Source organism: Sarcophilus harrisii, chromosome 5 (genome assembly GCF_902635505.1).
Source record: "Sarcophilus harrisii chromosome 5, mSarHar1.11, whole genome shotgun sequence".
Lineage (NCBI taxonomy): Eukaryota > Metazoa > Chordata > Mammalia > Dasyuromorphia > Dasyuridae > Sarcophilus > Sarcophilus harrisii.
This window is the reverse complement of record NC_045430.1, coordinates 151,136,100-151,151,278: the sequence shown is the minus strand read 5'-3', so window position 1 is coordinate 151,151,278 and position 15,179 is coordinate 151,136,100. Positions and strand designations below refer to the sequence as shown.

Sequence of the window (15,179 nt, the reverse complement as noted above, 5' to 3'; positions counted from 1 at the left end):
GGTACGTACACACTGTTTCTTCCTTTATTAAGTGAGCTCCTTGTGGGCAGGGACTGTTCTTTTGCCTTTCTATCTCCAGTGTTTAACATATTTCCTGGCACATGGCAATCACTTAATGCTTTTGGACCAATAACAAGCCTGAGACAAACATTATGAAAATTTTTTTTGGTTCTTCTATAATCATGGCATGTAATCAACCAATGTTAAGAAAAGAAAATAAACAAAACTCCCAACTAAACAGCAATAGTATAGATGAGAGTATTAATTCAACATAATTCAATATTGAATGGCAGAAGACACTTCTGTGCTCCTTAATGCTTCTGTAATGTATTTATTGTAATCAATATTTAAGTATGGTTATCTGTACTTTTGTCATATTTACTTACTAGGCTCTAAGCTCCTCTGGGACAAGGACTACATTCTTCTAAATTTTGTGTTCCTCTCTGTTACTCAGACAGTGAATTACACAGGAAATATCTTAGAAATAAATTAAATTGTAATAGCAAAGGGTATGGTAAAAGTAAGAACAAAGGGAACATTAAAATGAAGACAAACTAAAACTTGATCCAACGTGGAATGATTTCTCTTCTGTCCATACAATCAATCTGATCAATGTTCATAAGATACTTAGTGTCATAATCTTTGCCATTCATATTACAGGACACACAGGTCTGAAACAAACATCTGGATAAGAAATTTTAAGTACTTCATTATTTTCCACATTAAAAAAAATGCATATTTATATCAATAAAGAGCAATTCTTTCCTTCTGAAAATGTATGTCTGCTCCTGTTGTAGGCAGAGTTTATGACTTAGGAAGTTGAAACAATCTAGTCAAATTCTAGGTCTGAAGAGACTTTTTCATATACGTACATGTTTCTTACATTTAATAATTTTTTAGTACATAAGGCCAAATAGTTGGTACTTAATGCATAGTGTGAAAGTGTTAAAAAAAATCTTCAATAAGTAAACAATTGATCTTCATATTTGAAGTCAATTACCCCATTATCTTTGCAGATGGATATCTTTTGCAAAGCAGCAATCTATAATTATGACATGATTATTGTTATCAGCAATAAAAAATCATGTTGATTATGAAGATTTCTCCTACCGGATCTAGGTTCTTAAAAAGAAGGATGTCTTTGCAAGCCTCCTGCAACCTATTTCTTTGATCATCTGTCTTCGGGTGTATAATCTAAAAAAAAAAACAAAAAACAAAAATATCAAATATATAAAAGATTTTTTTTCTTATTGACCTCTAAAATATGGAAAATTTCAAAGAATTAATGGACTGCAAAGTTTGTATAGATGATTCAACTCTTTACCTTGTTCACACTTTCCGATGCCACTATCAGGCTCAGGTTGCCTATCAGAAAATCAACAATGCTGAGAGTATTGTGCAGGAACAGAGAATTAGAAGCATTTTAAGGATATATTCAGATAAAAACCAAATTATTAAATAAAGGCTTCTCTTTCAGATGACTAATAAGTAAAAAGTAACATTAAGGTTAATTTTATATTATTAAATAAAAGAACTATTTCCATTTTTATTTCTACATTGAGCTTGGTAAATTCATTGTACTTTAAATCGGCTTCATTCTTGGTAAAGTAGAAAAACATGGAAGAGAAGATCTATTTTTGACAACAATATTGTTGTTCTAGAATGTATGCTTACATTCCTCCAATGAGCTTACATTCTCAAGAATTGTTTTTTGACAATTTTTTTCAATTAAAAACTAAGATAATTATTTTTCTTTGGAGGTAAACAAATTTTCTGGAAAATGCTATCCAGGTTATGCCTCAAGATTGGTTATATTTTTTTAATCATATAAATTTAAACTATTCCTTAAATAGGAGAAGTCCAGGCCAGTAGCATTCCTACAATGAAATAGAATCCTGAATAATCTCATTCCCCACTTAGCCAACAGAATTCAGCCCGATGAAAAAATTTTTTTAAACTCTCCTTGTGGAACTAAAGACTTGATTGAATGCTTTAATTCCAGAATAATACAAAGAAATGCAGGGAACCAACAACTATTGAGATTTTTTTTTCAGTTGACAGGTGGTTAAGGAAAGGCAGAGTGTCCATCATGTGTACTGACTCATGTCAACTAGTAACCCATATGTAAATCACAAGTTTCCAATGATTCAGACCAAAGGATTTCAGTCTTCTCTGCATTTTGATAAAGTATATAACTATAGAATATATAGGCAAACACATCCAGTGCAATCACATTTACAGGTCAATTTTTTGAGTGACATAGAAACACTATCTTTTCTTACCCAACCATTAATTCATAGATTAAGAAAAATCCCCAAACTGTAAATTAAGGTGATGATGGGTTTTCTTTGACTTCATTCAACATGCCATATAGTCTAAACAATCAAAAATAGGCTACATAAAATTACATATTAATAAAAATTACTTCATGATATATATATAGACAAATTAATCAGATTTATAACTCTGCATAGATCCTACCTCCTGAAAGTTAAACAAATCCTTAACTGGTAAAACTGACCCACATCATAAGCAGTGATGATGTTGAATTATCTAGGATATTTTTTAGGATATAGATGTAGCTTTTAAATACTGTATTTGAGAGAATACCAGGCATTGAAAGTTTAATGTGACTCTATTTTTGAAATGATTTAAGTATTTGTGACCTTTCCCCCCTCTTATTTGAAAAAATTAAACTGCCTTTTACCTAATATTCTTCTTCTCAGTCAAATTATATACTGAACATTCAAGACCATTAGTGTAAGTATATAGTAAAAGGTATCTTCAATTACTCATTGATTAAAACATTCTATATAGTTTGAGAAGTAATAACTAAACCATGTAAATTAAAATTCCCTTCTATTCCAAATTCAATAAAGAAAAGGGCTCCTCGCTTAAATTTCTTCTTCGTCTTCTCCCTTTTTCTTCCTTCTTTTTCCTTCTCCTCTTTTTTTTTCTCTTCCTCCTCCTTTTCCTCCTTATCCTTTTTCTTAATCTACCATATCAAAGCTGACCAGTACCTCTCTGTAGAACAGTCTCTGGAAGTTATTTGGGAAAACGGAGGAACTTGCCCACTATCACAGAGTCAGAATCTGTTAGAGACAGACTTAGTACAAAGGTCTTTCTGATTTGAGACCAGTTCTCTAGACACTACACTTCATTGACTCACTTAAATTCACTGAACAAAGTTTGAATGAAAGAAATGTCAAAGAACATGAAATAAAAACTGATGGAACTTCGAAGGTTACTTGTCATAATTTTGGCCACCATTCTTCATGATTACTTTGGACCAGTGTTAATGCCTTTTTAACTTTGTTAAATGACTAAACTCTATATAAACTATATAAACTCAGTATATATATATATATATAAAATGTTATCACCGACTCACCAGATACCCATTTTTATGTATTAAAAACTCTTAATGGGGCCATCAGCCTTCAAGTAAAACATGAAACTAAATAGCTGAAATAAGTTTAAAAGAAGCACAATTTATTTGCTGATCATCATCAGTTATTTCTGTTGGTCTGACAATGGTTAGCCTAGTTCTAGAAAGCTACATATATCTCAGCAGACAGAATCATTCATAGGAAGGTCAGGATAAAACACTGTTGGTTCCACTTATTTTTGTACAATTAAAATGCAATGAGTATATACTCTTAAATGGGATAAGAATTTATAATACATGAGGTTAACAATTGAAATGCTAAAGCTATAGGGAAAATAAATACCACATTTTATGTACGGTAGAGTTGTTCTGAGTATACTATTATTATTCATGCATGATCAGAAATCTATTATTTTTCTTTAAATGCAATAAAACCATAATTATCTGGTATCACTCAAAATTCTAAATAACTAATTTTCTAGAAAACTAAAGGTAATCTGATTTTTGTTCTAAGGTTATTCTATTTAAAAAACTGAAATCTTCATGAAATGACTTCTAAAAATGAAAAAAAAAAAGAACATTTCTTGATGATTCTGAAACATCAGTAATTGTACTGCAGATGAAGATGAAATAAGGCTGATGGTATTAAGCCCAGAAATTATCTTAGAAGATGTTTTCTTTGAAGAATATTTTGATTTAATTATATATTAGGGTTATTTGCCATATTTATGAGAAAATAGGCACAGAGGATATACAAGTACATAGACATCCTGAGCAGTATGATAGAGATACTTTTTTTTTTAATTAAGCATTTGAAGACCAAACAGTTTCTTTCAAGTGATTATTTTTTTCTTTGAGAAAACTTCTTTGTTGGTGTTAAAAGTACTTTTGGCTTAACGCCAGTTTTCAAAACACATCTAACTATATTACTGGTGGAGTAGGCCATAGATAGGTACTTCCTTGTCAGTTTGTAGGACTATTTATTGATAGTTTATTAGCTTTTCAGAAATTTGTGCTAGGGTTTTTTGTATGATCTTACAAATATTTCATTATCCCTGCAAACATAAATCATCAGGTCACAATTTTCCCCAAGTCCCCTTTAATTAACAATATCTCATATAACAAAATTATAAGCACATATCAATCAACATATAACATTTAATATTCAAAGGTTCATAACTTTACTTTCATGATATAGTAATTTCTCTTATAAAATCTATTGTAATAACATAACAAATTTCTGGTTTCTCAGCTATTTTTCTTAATCACTGATTCAGGGGCTACGTCTTTCCTTTCAGAACAGTGGCTTTGATGAGGACTTTTTCACAGTTTGGGGCTGATTCAGTACTGTTGCAGATTTCTGAAATTGCCAGATGTCTGACCTCTGAAAAAATTACCTTTATTTTTAGTTGTGAATCTATTATAGTCAGAGGCTAATTATTCTATTAAATGCTTTTCTGAGTTCATATTTTAAATTGATGGAAAATTGTTGTGATCAATAGAAATTTGCTTAAAAAAACTTTACAAACACAGGGATTCTATTAACAAGAAAATGATTGCTAAAGATTGTTGCACGTGATATCCTTTTTTTTATTGTCACATAGACTTCACTCTTAATTTTACCAGCTCTTCCATATTGCATTGCTATGAATTAGAGATGTTTAGCCCTTAAAAACTGAATTTTAGAGGGATCACACTTTTTAATATATGTCATGTCAGGATAGTTCAGAAATACTTTGGTTTTAAAAAGAGGAAAAAAAAACCCTTGATATCTCTGAGAGGAAGCTAGTGGTTAAATGAGTTTTCCAAAGATAAAATGAAATACGGAAATATAAATAATAAAATCTAAGTAATGTTATATAAAGAAAGAATGTCCAAATGAAGTATTTTAATTTATCAAAATAGGCACATTACTTTTTCTTCACACAGTACTTTCTACTAGTACAAAAAGGTCATTTCTTCAGATAATACTAATTTGGAATTTATAAGATTTATGAGTATTTGGGCTAAAATATACTTGTAATCTATTTTTGAAAAAAAATGTTTGCCAAACAAATGTAATTTATTTTGGCTAGAATATATGAAGAACTTAAGATGAAGCACTTGATCACTATTACTTGCATATAATCATTACATTATAAAAACAATCTATGAACTAAAACAGCTCTATCAGACTCTTTGAAAACAATACTGTTATCAGTCAGAGTTCATGGAAAACAGTTCATATGAAGGAAAGGAGGACTTTTAAAAAATAGACTTTCATTCTTTTCACTAATTCAGAGTAGATTTTCCCCAATGATGGTTAGTAACTAGTCAATATTAACAAGGTGTTAAAATATGAGTCTATGCATGTGTGCCAGATGGCCCTTAAATGGGGCCTTTTAATTTTTTACTAGATCCATAATCTAAAAGAATTAAGGTGAGCCTAAATATTTTAATTATACTTATCTAAAATCCTCTACTAAATACATTTTAGTAAAATTGCAGACTAGAAAAGAAAGTTGCTTGGAGAAAAAAGTCAGAATTGTCCATTATACATTCTCTTCTACCTATTCTTTATTTGTACTTTATTATTATCTTCAAATTTATAAAAGGTTTAAGTAAATTACATACCCTGGATTCTGCATCATCTTCTTCTTCATCTGGATTGTAAGCTTCTGCACATACTAGGAACAGAAAAAAAGAACCCAAAATACAATAAATGTAAAAAGTATTAACAAATAACAATCTTTTAGTAAGTCAAGCCAGAGCAAAGTACTATACTTCTTCAAAATGTTCTCGATGGTGAAGTTAAGAAATTATTTTAAAAGTTGCATTAAAAATCAATATAATAAGAAAAGTAGTATGTCAAGTTAGAATTTTTGCAAATCAATTTTTTTTCCTGTTGACTTAAATTAATTTAAGAAATAGGCTTGCTCTTTGTGTGGTTGCAAAGAAATGGAAAATGGAAGGTTGGTATTAAGACTCACAAAAAATTTTTATTCTTGTGTCATCAAGACATAAAGCTCATCAATTAGGAAATGGCTAAATAAGTTGTGGTATATGAACATAATGGAACATTATTTTTCTATAAGAAGTGATGCGCATTATTTCAGAATTATAATTTCAGGCTTATTTCAGAAAATCCTGGAAAGATTTATATGAACTGATGCTGAGTAAAGTGAGCAGAACCAAGAGAACATTGTACACATTGTGTGTTTTCACACACAAATTGTATATGGTGATCAACTATAACAAGCTTAACTCTTCTTAGCAATACAGTGATCCAAGACAGTGATCCAAGGCAATAGACTTGGGATGGAAAATGTCATTTGCATCTAGAGAAAGAATTATGGAGACTGATGCAGATTGAAGCATACTATTTTCACCCTTTTTTTCTCTCTCATGGTTTTTCCCTTTTGATTTTTCTTTCACAACATGACTAACATGGAAATAGGTTTTAAATGACTATAAATATATAACCTATATCAGATTGCTTGCTGTCATGGGGAAGTAGAAAGTAACGGGGAGAGAAAAAAATTGAAACTGAAAATTTTACAAAAGTGAAGGCTGAAAACTTTATTTACATGTAATTGGAAAAACAAAATACTCTTAAGTGGAAAAGAAGAAATAATCTTGAAAAATATTGGTCACACTACCAATTAGATTTGTAAATATTAGCTATATATATTCCCTTAATTACATTTTCCAAAAGATGAATCTAGATGAAGATTGAAAGAATAATCAGACAAGGACTTTGACTACTAAAGATTCTTCTGAAAGTTCAACAGTGAGATTTTCAGAGGGGTGTGTATGTGTGTGTATACATGTAAATCTTTCATAGATCCAAGATATTTTGGGATGCATGCAGGGGACGTAATTGTCTATCAGTGCTTTCTCAGTATCCCAGGTTCAGATTTTCATATAAGGTGGCTGCTGTTGAGTCATTTTAGTCATGTCTGATTCTTTATGACCCTACTTGGGGTTTTCAAGCCAAAAATGCTGGAAAGTTTGCCATTTCCTTTTCCAGTTTATTTTACAGATGAGGAAACTGAGGCAAACAGGGTTAAATGATTTGCCTGAAGTCACACAACTGGTATGTGTCTGAGACCAGATTTGAATTCAGGTCTTCCTGACTCCAGAACCAGTTTGTGTTTTACCTATGATAGGAGCTTAATAATGTTTATTGGATTATGGAAAATGGGAGAGGGGATATGGGACTAAAGAAAGGCATATACCACTCTGACTTTCCAAAAAAAGAAAAGATCACAAAGCTTGCTAAATATAAGCCAGAATGTTCCTGGCAAAATTCTAGAAGAGAATGTGTTAGGCAGAGTTAAGGAGAACTACATGTATTATTTCATTTCTCATGATTGTTGTGGTTTAGAAATATCTACTATGTATGCTGTGCTCAAACAAGGGAGGAGCTAGAAATGAAGGTGTGTAAATAAGAAAAAGACAGTTCCTGTCTTCAGGAAGCTTACAATCTAATGGAGGAAGACAATACAAAAAAGAAAATTTTTAAAAGGAAGGAGGAGACCATTAAAGTTGACCCAGGGAGGTAGTATGATATTTCCTGGAGTTGAAACTAAGCAAATGGAAAATGAATAGAAATGGAAAATGATGGAAACAGTTGATAGAAAAAAATTTAACTGCAAACTCCTGAGTTTTCTATAAAGGAAGAGTGGGGGAGGAGTTTATTATTCAGCCCTCTAGCTCTCCCATCAGAGGAGAGAAACAAACCAGGAGGATGAAGAGAAGATGTTAAGTATCAAAGCTGAATCAATCTTCATGTAAGATTTCAAATGAGGAATTCATTGTTATGGTGAAAATTTTCACAAGGCTTCAAGGGTCAGAGAGGACCAAATCCTAAACTTTTCAGCACTGGCATATGAACTATGTTCCCCTTTAAATACTGGTAGCAGGAGTGGGGTGAAAATAATGAGGTTAGGATCATATTATAATACCTCTCAACCCTTGAGAATTATAGAATAAGAATGATTGTCTTCCATAATTATTTCTACCTTGCACATATTTTTGAAAAAAAGGGAATCTGAATCTGGGCCTCAAAGTGCCTTTTTCTGCTTTGTATATCCTTCTATGTGCATAAGTGATCATCAAATCATCAATCATCAAAACATCAATCCCAAGATGAACATGTCCCTTAGGAGGAATCTTGGAGGTTTTAGAGTTTGAAAGATCCAGAGTACTGTAGTAAGAGCTGACTGGGCAGGAGGAGATCTTATATCAGAGATGACCATCAAAAAAGGGAAAAAATCAACCGCTGACCTAGCTTGACAAAAGGTATGAACTTGGAGGGGATGGTTTAACAGTGAAGAACTGAGGTAAACTGTAAAATGCCTATTCAGAAGTTTTCCATACTGTATTATGTCTTGATAATTTTTTTTAAATTTTCAATTTTATTAATCTTTCCTTTGATTTGGAGATTCATTTTGGTGTTTAATTACAAAATTTTAATCCGTTTATTTTTCTCTTTTCTTTAATAATTTTTTATTTACAAGTTATATGCATGGGTAATTCTACAGCATTGACAACTGCCAAACTTTTTGTTCCAATTTTTCCCCTCCTTCCCCCCGCCCCCTACCCCAGATGGCAGGATGCATGTCTTGATATTTTAAATATTGAACTACTGGAAGATTATAACAATAATTATGCTGTTAACTGTTGCTTCCTAAATTTTCTTTCAATGCACACTTTTGAGTCTTGTATTTTTTAAGCATTCCATTATGTATAGGAAATCAATAGCTGTCCTATAATTGATTCTACACTTCACATGGAGTACCTTTCTACTTCTTCCTTTAGGGGAACCCTAGATTAAATCTAAGATTTAAGTAATTGATTCCAGGGCACATTGGTAGAGGTATAAATCGCTGAAGTATGTGGAAAAACAGTATAACTTTCTCATTTGAAGTTGAGATAATTAAGAACTAAATTTGGATCATGTATATGAGTCCAGCACTGAGAGAATCCTCTTTTTAAAGAGGGAAAGGGCATAACACTCTACCCTCCTAGTTCTATACAGCCTTTTTGGGAAATGTAGTTCAAGCACTAGGATTCTCTGAGCTCTAAGTATTGGGGGAAGTCTTTTTCATCCATATTCATAATATCAACAAATAAAAAAGGAAATGGTAAGGAGTAACAACAAATATGGTTTCATCAAGAATAGGCTACAACAAATTAATTTAATTTCCTTTTAAAAAACTTGGGTAACTAGGTGGATAGTTGAGGAGAATGTTGTACATATTGTTTGCCGAGATTTTAGGAAAAAAATGGACAGTATCTCTTATATCATCCTTGTAGATGTGAGATATACACTAAGTTACAGAAGTGTTAATGTAGATTCAAAACTGGCTGAAAGCCAGTAAAGTAATCATTAATACATCCATCTCAACATTAAAAAAGATTGCTAGGGGAGATTTCCACAGGTTCTAGATATTGCTATTAGATTGGATATCAAATCTGTAACTGTTTTCCCACAAAGCTAGAAGAGACAGCTAATACTAATTTTTATTATCCTGGTTATCCTTCTCTAGACATTTCAGTATCCCTCTTAAAATCTAGTAGCTTTCCTTAAAGCTTGCTAAAAGCATTTCTAAAATCCACAAAACTGAGAAAGCCAGCTCATATCCTGGATGACAGAATGAAATCTAAAACAAAAGATCTCAAAAGACTCAAGCTTTGGGTCAAGTATAAAGCCTCACAATTGAGTTAAAAAATAAAAAAATCTAGTAAAAGATTAAGGAGAAATAGAGAACAATTCTGCATGGAAAAATAATCTGATAATTTTAGTGAGTTGTTCAATATGAGACAATAATATGATCCAACAGTCTCAACAACTAATAAAGTCTGAGACAGAATAAAAAAAGGGAAATCATAGGTCTGTTGTATTTTTCTATTCCGATTACATTTAGAGAGGACTTTGGAGAGTTTTGGATACTAGACTTTAGAAAGATATTGAAATATCTAGAAAAGGATGACAAGGATAATAAAGACCATGCAATAGGTCTTTATTAGGAGAACTGAAAATATTTAGAAGGAAGAGTAGAAAGTGGAAGTCACACAGAATTGCTGTCTTCAAACTTATGAAGGCCTGTTATGAGGGAAAAGGAGAAGACTTTCTTCTTGGCTGTAGCAAGCATCCAGGAGAAACAGTAGAGACAGATTTCACCTCAATGCAAGGTTAACTTTTCTTACAATTTGAGCTATTTTAAAAAATGGAATGAATAGCCATAGCAGTTAGTTTCCCTTTCATTAGAAGTCTTTAAGTATAAGTTGGGTGACTACTTGTTAACACAATGCTATGGAGGGTTTTTTAAAAAATTCATATATGGTTAGTCTCTGAGGTCTTTTCCAACTTTAAAATTCTGTGATTCTTTATGGGTCTTCCTAAAGATTAGTGGTGTTTTTGATTAGTAAAAAGCCCAAAAGAATGCCAGATCTGTCTGCTGCCTCTATTAACACTGCCTAATGTAACTCTCTACAAGAGTGATAGTCTATGCATGTGGTAATGCATATGCATTATGCCCATATAGTATGATGCTGTTATAAATAAATATATTTGGATGTCAAAGTTTCCTTCATGTTTTCAATGCCATTAATGCCCCTTATAAACTATAGTAAATTTTTAAAATAGGGATAGTTTTATATTCTTTGAAAGCAGGAATTATTATTGGTTGGCTCTTCTTTGTATCATTCAGCACTTAGCAGAGTGCCTGGAACATAGCTTAATAAATGCTTGTTGACATGATCAATAAGCATTAAACCAGAATAAATCATGGTAATGTGATGAACCCATAATCAAACCTCAAAATTCCTTACTGAGTAGCAAACCTACATTTCTTTTCTTTAAATTACTGAACCAGAGCAATAAAAATATTACTAACATTGGATTAATTTTATTTCAGTTTATATTTAACAAATGCCTAAAGTCTCAGCTTTTCAGGAAACTTAATTATAAAATCTTAAAGTATAATTTGTAAAACTAAGATAAAATTTAATAAAGGAAAAGATTTCTGCATGCAAACAAAATTTTTTATATTCCTTTCCTTCATTAAACTACAAGCCTAAATTTCATAAGCAGATTTCATTCTTTTAAGAACAACTAACTTTATATAAAAAGAAACTTGTTTTGATACTCTTTCTAAAGAAAATGCAGATATGTTCCAATATGAATACTGCAGTCACAGAAAAAAAATTACACATTTTACATAACAACCTGTAGAAATTATTTGAAACAAGTAAAATAGGTCCAACAATCTAATGTTTTTCTGGCAATAAACAAAATTTCGCACAAAAACATTTTGGCCTCAACCTTTGATTTCATTGGTATTGGTAGCTCCAAGAAAGAACTTCCTCTACCCATACAAATTAGCTTTGCAATCTTTTTTTAAACTTGAATGTTAGAACAAAACTCTAACTGGAGGAATTCTGTAAAATGAGACAAAGAACAACATCTATCTCATTAGGTAGTTAGGAGGATAAATGAATTAATTTGAAGAGTCCTTTTCAAATTTTAAAGCACTAAATAAATAGTGGTTATTATGATAATAAAATTATTAGATTATACAAAGAACATAAAGAGAAAAGAGTAACACTTGCTAAACACCAGCAATGAGCCATACATTCTCCTAAATTAATTTTCTTAAAGTATATTTATACTGTACTAGATTATAATCTAAATAAAGTAATGGCAAGTGAAACTCTTATTATTAGATATACAAGTGTCTATCTATTTCCACATATTAGCTGAAGAGCTTGCACAAAGTCAAGTGGACATTTAGTAATTAACAGGTCTATAGGGTTGCATAATCATTATTTCAACTTCCATTGACTGCATCCAAGTTAAGTATAACTGAAACATTTGAAAATAATTTGATATTTATTTTTAAGATTTCTAGGTACTTTTATATGTTATCTTTAAATATAAATTTCAATAACTCTGATCTAAGCAGTTTTTGGGTAATGTTTCATAAAACAAGTGAATTGCGAAAAAGTCTTTAAAAGAAAAAAAACCCTGTCCCTCAAATTCTTGAGTTCATGGAAATATTCACATTTTCTTAGAGTCTAATAATTTTGCAAGCTAATAATTCTTTAATTCTTTTTTTATAGTATTACAAAATACAACTCTTTACAATGTGCTTTCTTGCCACATATCACTCTATCTGATCTGATTCCTTTTGTTGTTTGATCATGTTCAACTCCTTGTTTACCCCATTTGGGTTTTTCTTGGCAAAGATGCTGGACTGATTTACCATCTCCTTTTCTAGCTCATTTTATAGTTAAAGAAACTGAGGCAAACAGGATTAAATGATTTGCCCAAGGTCACACAGCTAGTGTTTGAAGTCAGATTTGAACTCAAAAAGAAGTCTTCTTGATGACTCCAGGCTCAACATTCTATATACTACACCATCTAGCTACCCTGATCTGATACTTAACATTAAATAAAGTCATCTTAAGTCCACAGTCCCCAACACTAGCTGAGTGCAGCTAATTCAACCTAGTTTTAATGTAGTTTAAAAGTTGGGGATAGAGGATAATCAGTTGCTCAGGGGCTGCTTTTCTGAAGACCACATTTAGTTCTAAGCTCTGATTATTTTTGCTATATATAGTAGGTCTCCAAGAGCATGCTAAACTTTGTTGTGGCTTTCATTTGTAGTAGTAATAGAAATGAGATGATTTCTTTTTTGGGGGAAGGACAAAAGTGGAATAGTCTTTTACTTTTAAACTGCTATTATCATTCTCTCTATTCAAGTCCACTGAACAGTGAAGCTCAAGACTTCATTTACTTAAACAATATCCTTGCAGTCACCATTACCAAAGATTCTCTCTCCTTCTAATCAACTGGGGGAATCACCATTTGGAAGACCACTGATGCAGATATTTTTAATTCAAAATTCAATTTGGAGGCCAATTTACTGCATAAGCTTCTCAGTACTTGTAGTGCTTGGTACTTTCCCCTTTCCATGGCTAGCAAATTCCAATCTTCTGTGCCATCCAGGCTTGTCCAATTTAGTCTACATAAAACTGAGTACGCATTAGGATATTAACAAATCTAAGTGCCAAAAATCATTTTGTCCTCTGGAATAATATTCTATTATTTCACTTCATTCTAAGACCTCTTCCTGTTATACTCTCTAACTTCTGACATTTAAACTTTCTTCTAAAGATGTTTTATCCCTTTCCTTCCATGTTAGAGATTCCTTTTCTCATGTTCCTCTAAGACAGTGGGACAGGAAGAAGAACTGGTATATTCTGTTTGTTCTCTCTCTTTTTGTCTCATATTTCTCACCCTGCCCATATCTTTGTTTCTGTCATCTACTAACCTCTAGGTTCTTCCTTCGTTCTTTCTTCTCAACTTGGCCTTTTGAGATCTTTGTCTGAACATTGCCTGTTCAGATCCTTTGATTAATCTTTTGGGAACTCTTGTTTTCATGTATCTGTACCGATGCCTTATTTTTCTGTGTTTCTTTTGATCAATCTTAGAAAGCAGATATTTATCAGAGAAATTTCCTGCAATAATTGTATTCCATTTAACTTTTCCCCTCTAATTTTATCTGCTTTGCTTCTGCATAAAAACTTTACAATTTTATGTAATCATAACTGTTTTATGAATGAATGAATAAAGCTTTTATTAAGTGTTTACCACATCCAATGTGCTGTGCTAAATGTTGGTATTACAAACCAAAAAGTAACGTAGTCCTGCTTTCAAGGCATTCACATTCTAATAGGAGAGACAACACCTATGGAAGGTCTCCGTCAGAATTCAGATGGAAAGATCTCATGGCTCTTAGGGTTCAGTGACAAAGCAGGTGTCTCTTCTTTAATGTCAATTCCACTGATAAATTAATATCATTTTTGATGTTGAGCCATTTAGAAGTATCAAGGATTTGATGATAAGAACTTTCTTTTGGGAGTTTTTAATAGATATGATTGTGGCACTTATATAAATGCAATAACCAGGTTGCATCTCTACAGGGATTGCTTCCCAGCATAGTGGTTGTGGAAACTGACTGGAAGCATTGCTATTATCAAGTATTCTGGATTCAGTCTTGGGCTGCCTCCTCATTTTATTTCCAGGGATCTTCTTTATCCCTTATTTGTTCAGATTCCTCCCCTGTTCATAGTTATGAAAGGCATCTCCTTTCACTTCTCCTCTAATTTGTTTATATGACCCTTTGGTCAAAGTTATATATCAATTTGTTGATTTAAACCTAGTTTCTCCCAGACTTTCTTTTTTTTTTTTTCCTGCGAGTCTGTGTTGAATCATGAGTTCTTTGGTTCACTGAATACTGTGTTACTATATTCAATTGCTTCTGGATTCTATATACCTAATCTGCTCCATTGATTCTTCTATTTTTTTTTTAACTAACACCAAAATAATTTTTATGATTAATGCTTTATAATATAGTTTGAAATGTGGTGCCATTTTATCTAACTGTTCCTTGTCTCTTTTCTCCACTATTTCCCTTAGGATTATTGACTTTTTGTTTCTATAGATGAATTGTCTTAATTCGATTTGGTACCATGAGCTTGAATGATATAGCAATTGATCTATTATTTAATGTATGTAACTGTCATTTTAGAACCCAATTAATTAATTGGGTTAATTAACTGAATAATTAATATCTCTTCTATTATTTAGGTCTTCTTTTATTTTTGTGTTTATAGAACTGTACTGGTATGTAGACTTATAGATTGTTTTTCCATTGTATTTTCTACTTATCCTGAACTTAAGAAGCATTTCCATATGTAAAATATAAAGAAAGGATGAATATGATAGAAATCAATAAAA

At 31.6% G+C, this 15,179-nt stretch overlaps 1 protein-coding gene across 1 annotated transcript in view; it reads right to left on the bottom strand.

Moving 5' to 3' along the window:
* PRKAR2B (protein kinase cAMP-dependent type II regulatory subunit beta) overlaps nucleotides 1-15,179 on the bottom strand; it is a 129,588-nt gene that overhangs the window by 36,395 nt on the left and 78,014 nt on the right. Inside the window, exons 3-4 of the mRNA XM_031938756.1 lie at nucleotides 6,002-6,054; nucleotides 1,111-1,194 (exon numbers count right to left, since the gene is read on the bottom strand). Of these exons, the coding sequence (XP_031794616.1) occupies nucleotides 1,111-1,194; nucleotides 6,002-6,054 (137 nt within the window). The remainder of the gene's footprint in view (nucleotides 1-1,110; nucleotides 1,195-6,001; nucleotides 6,055-15,179) is intronic.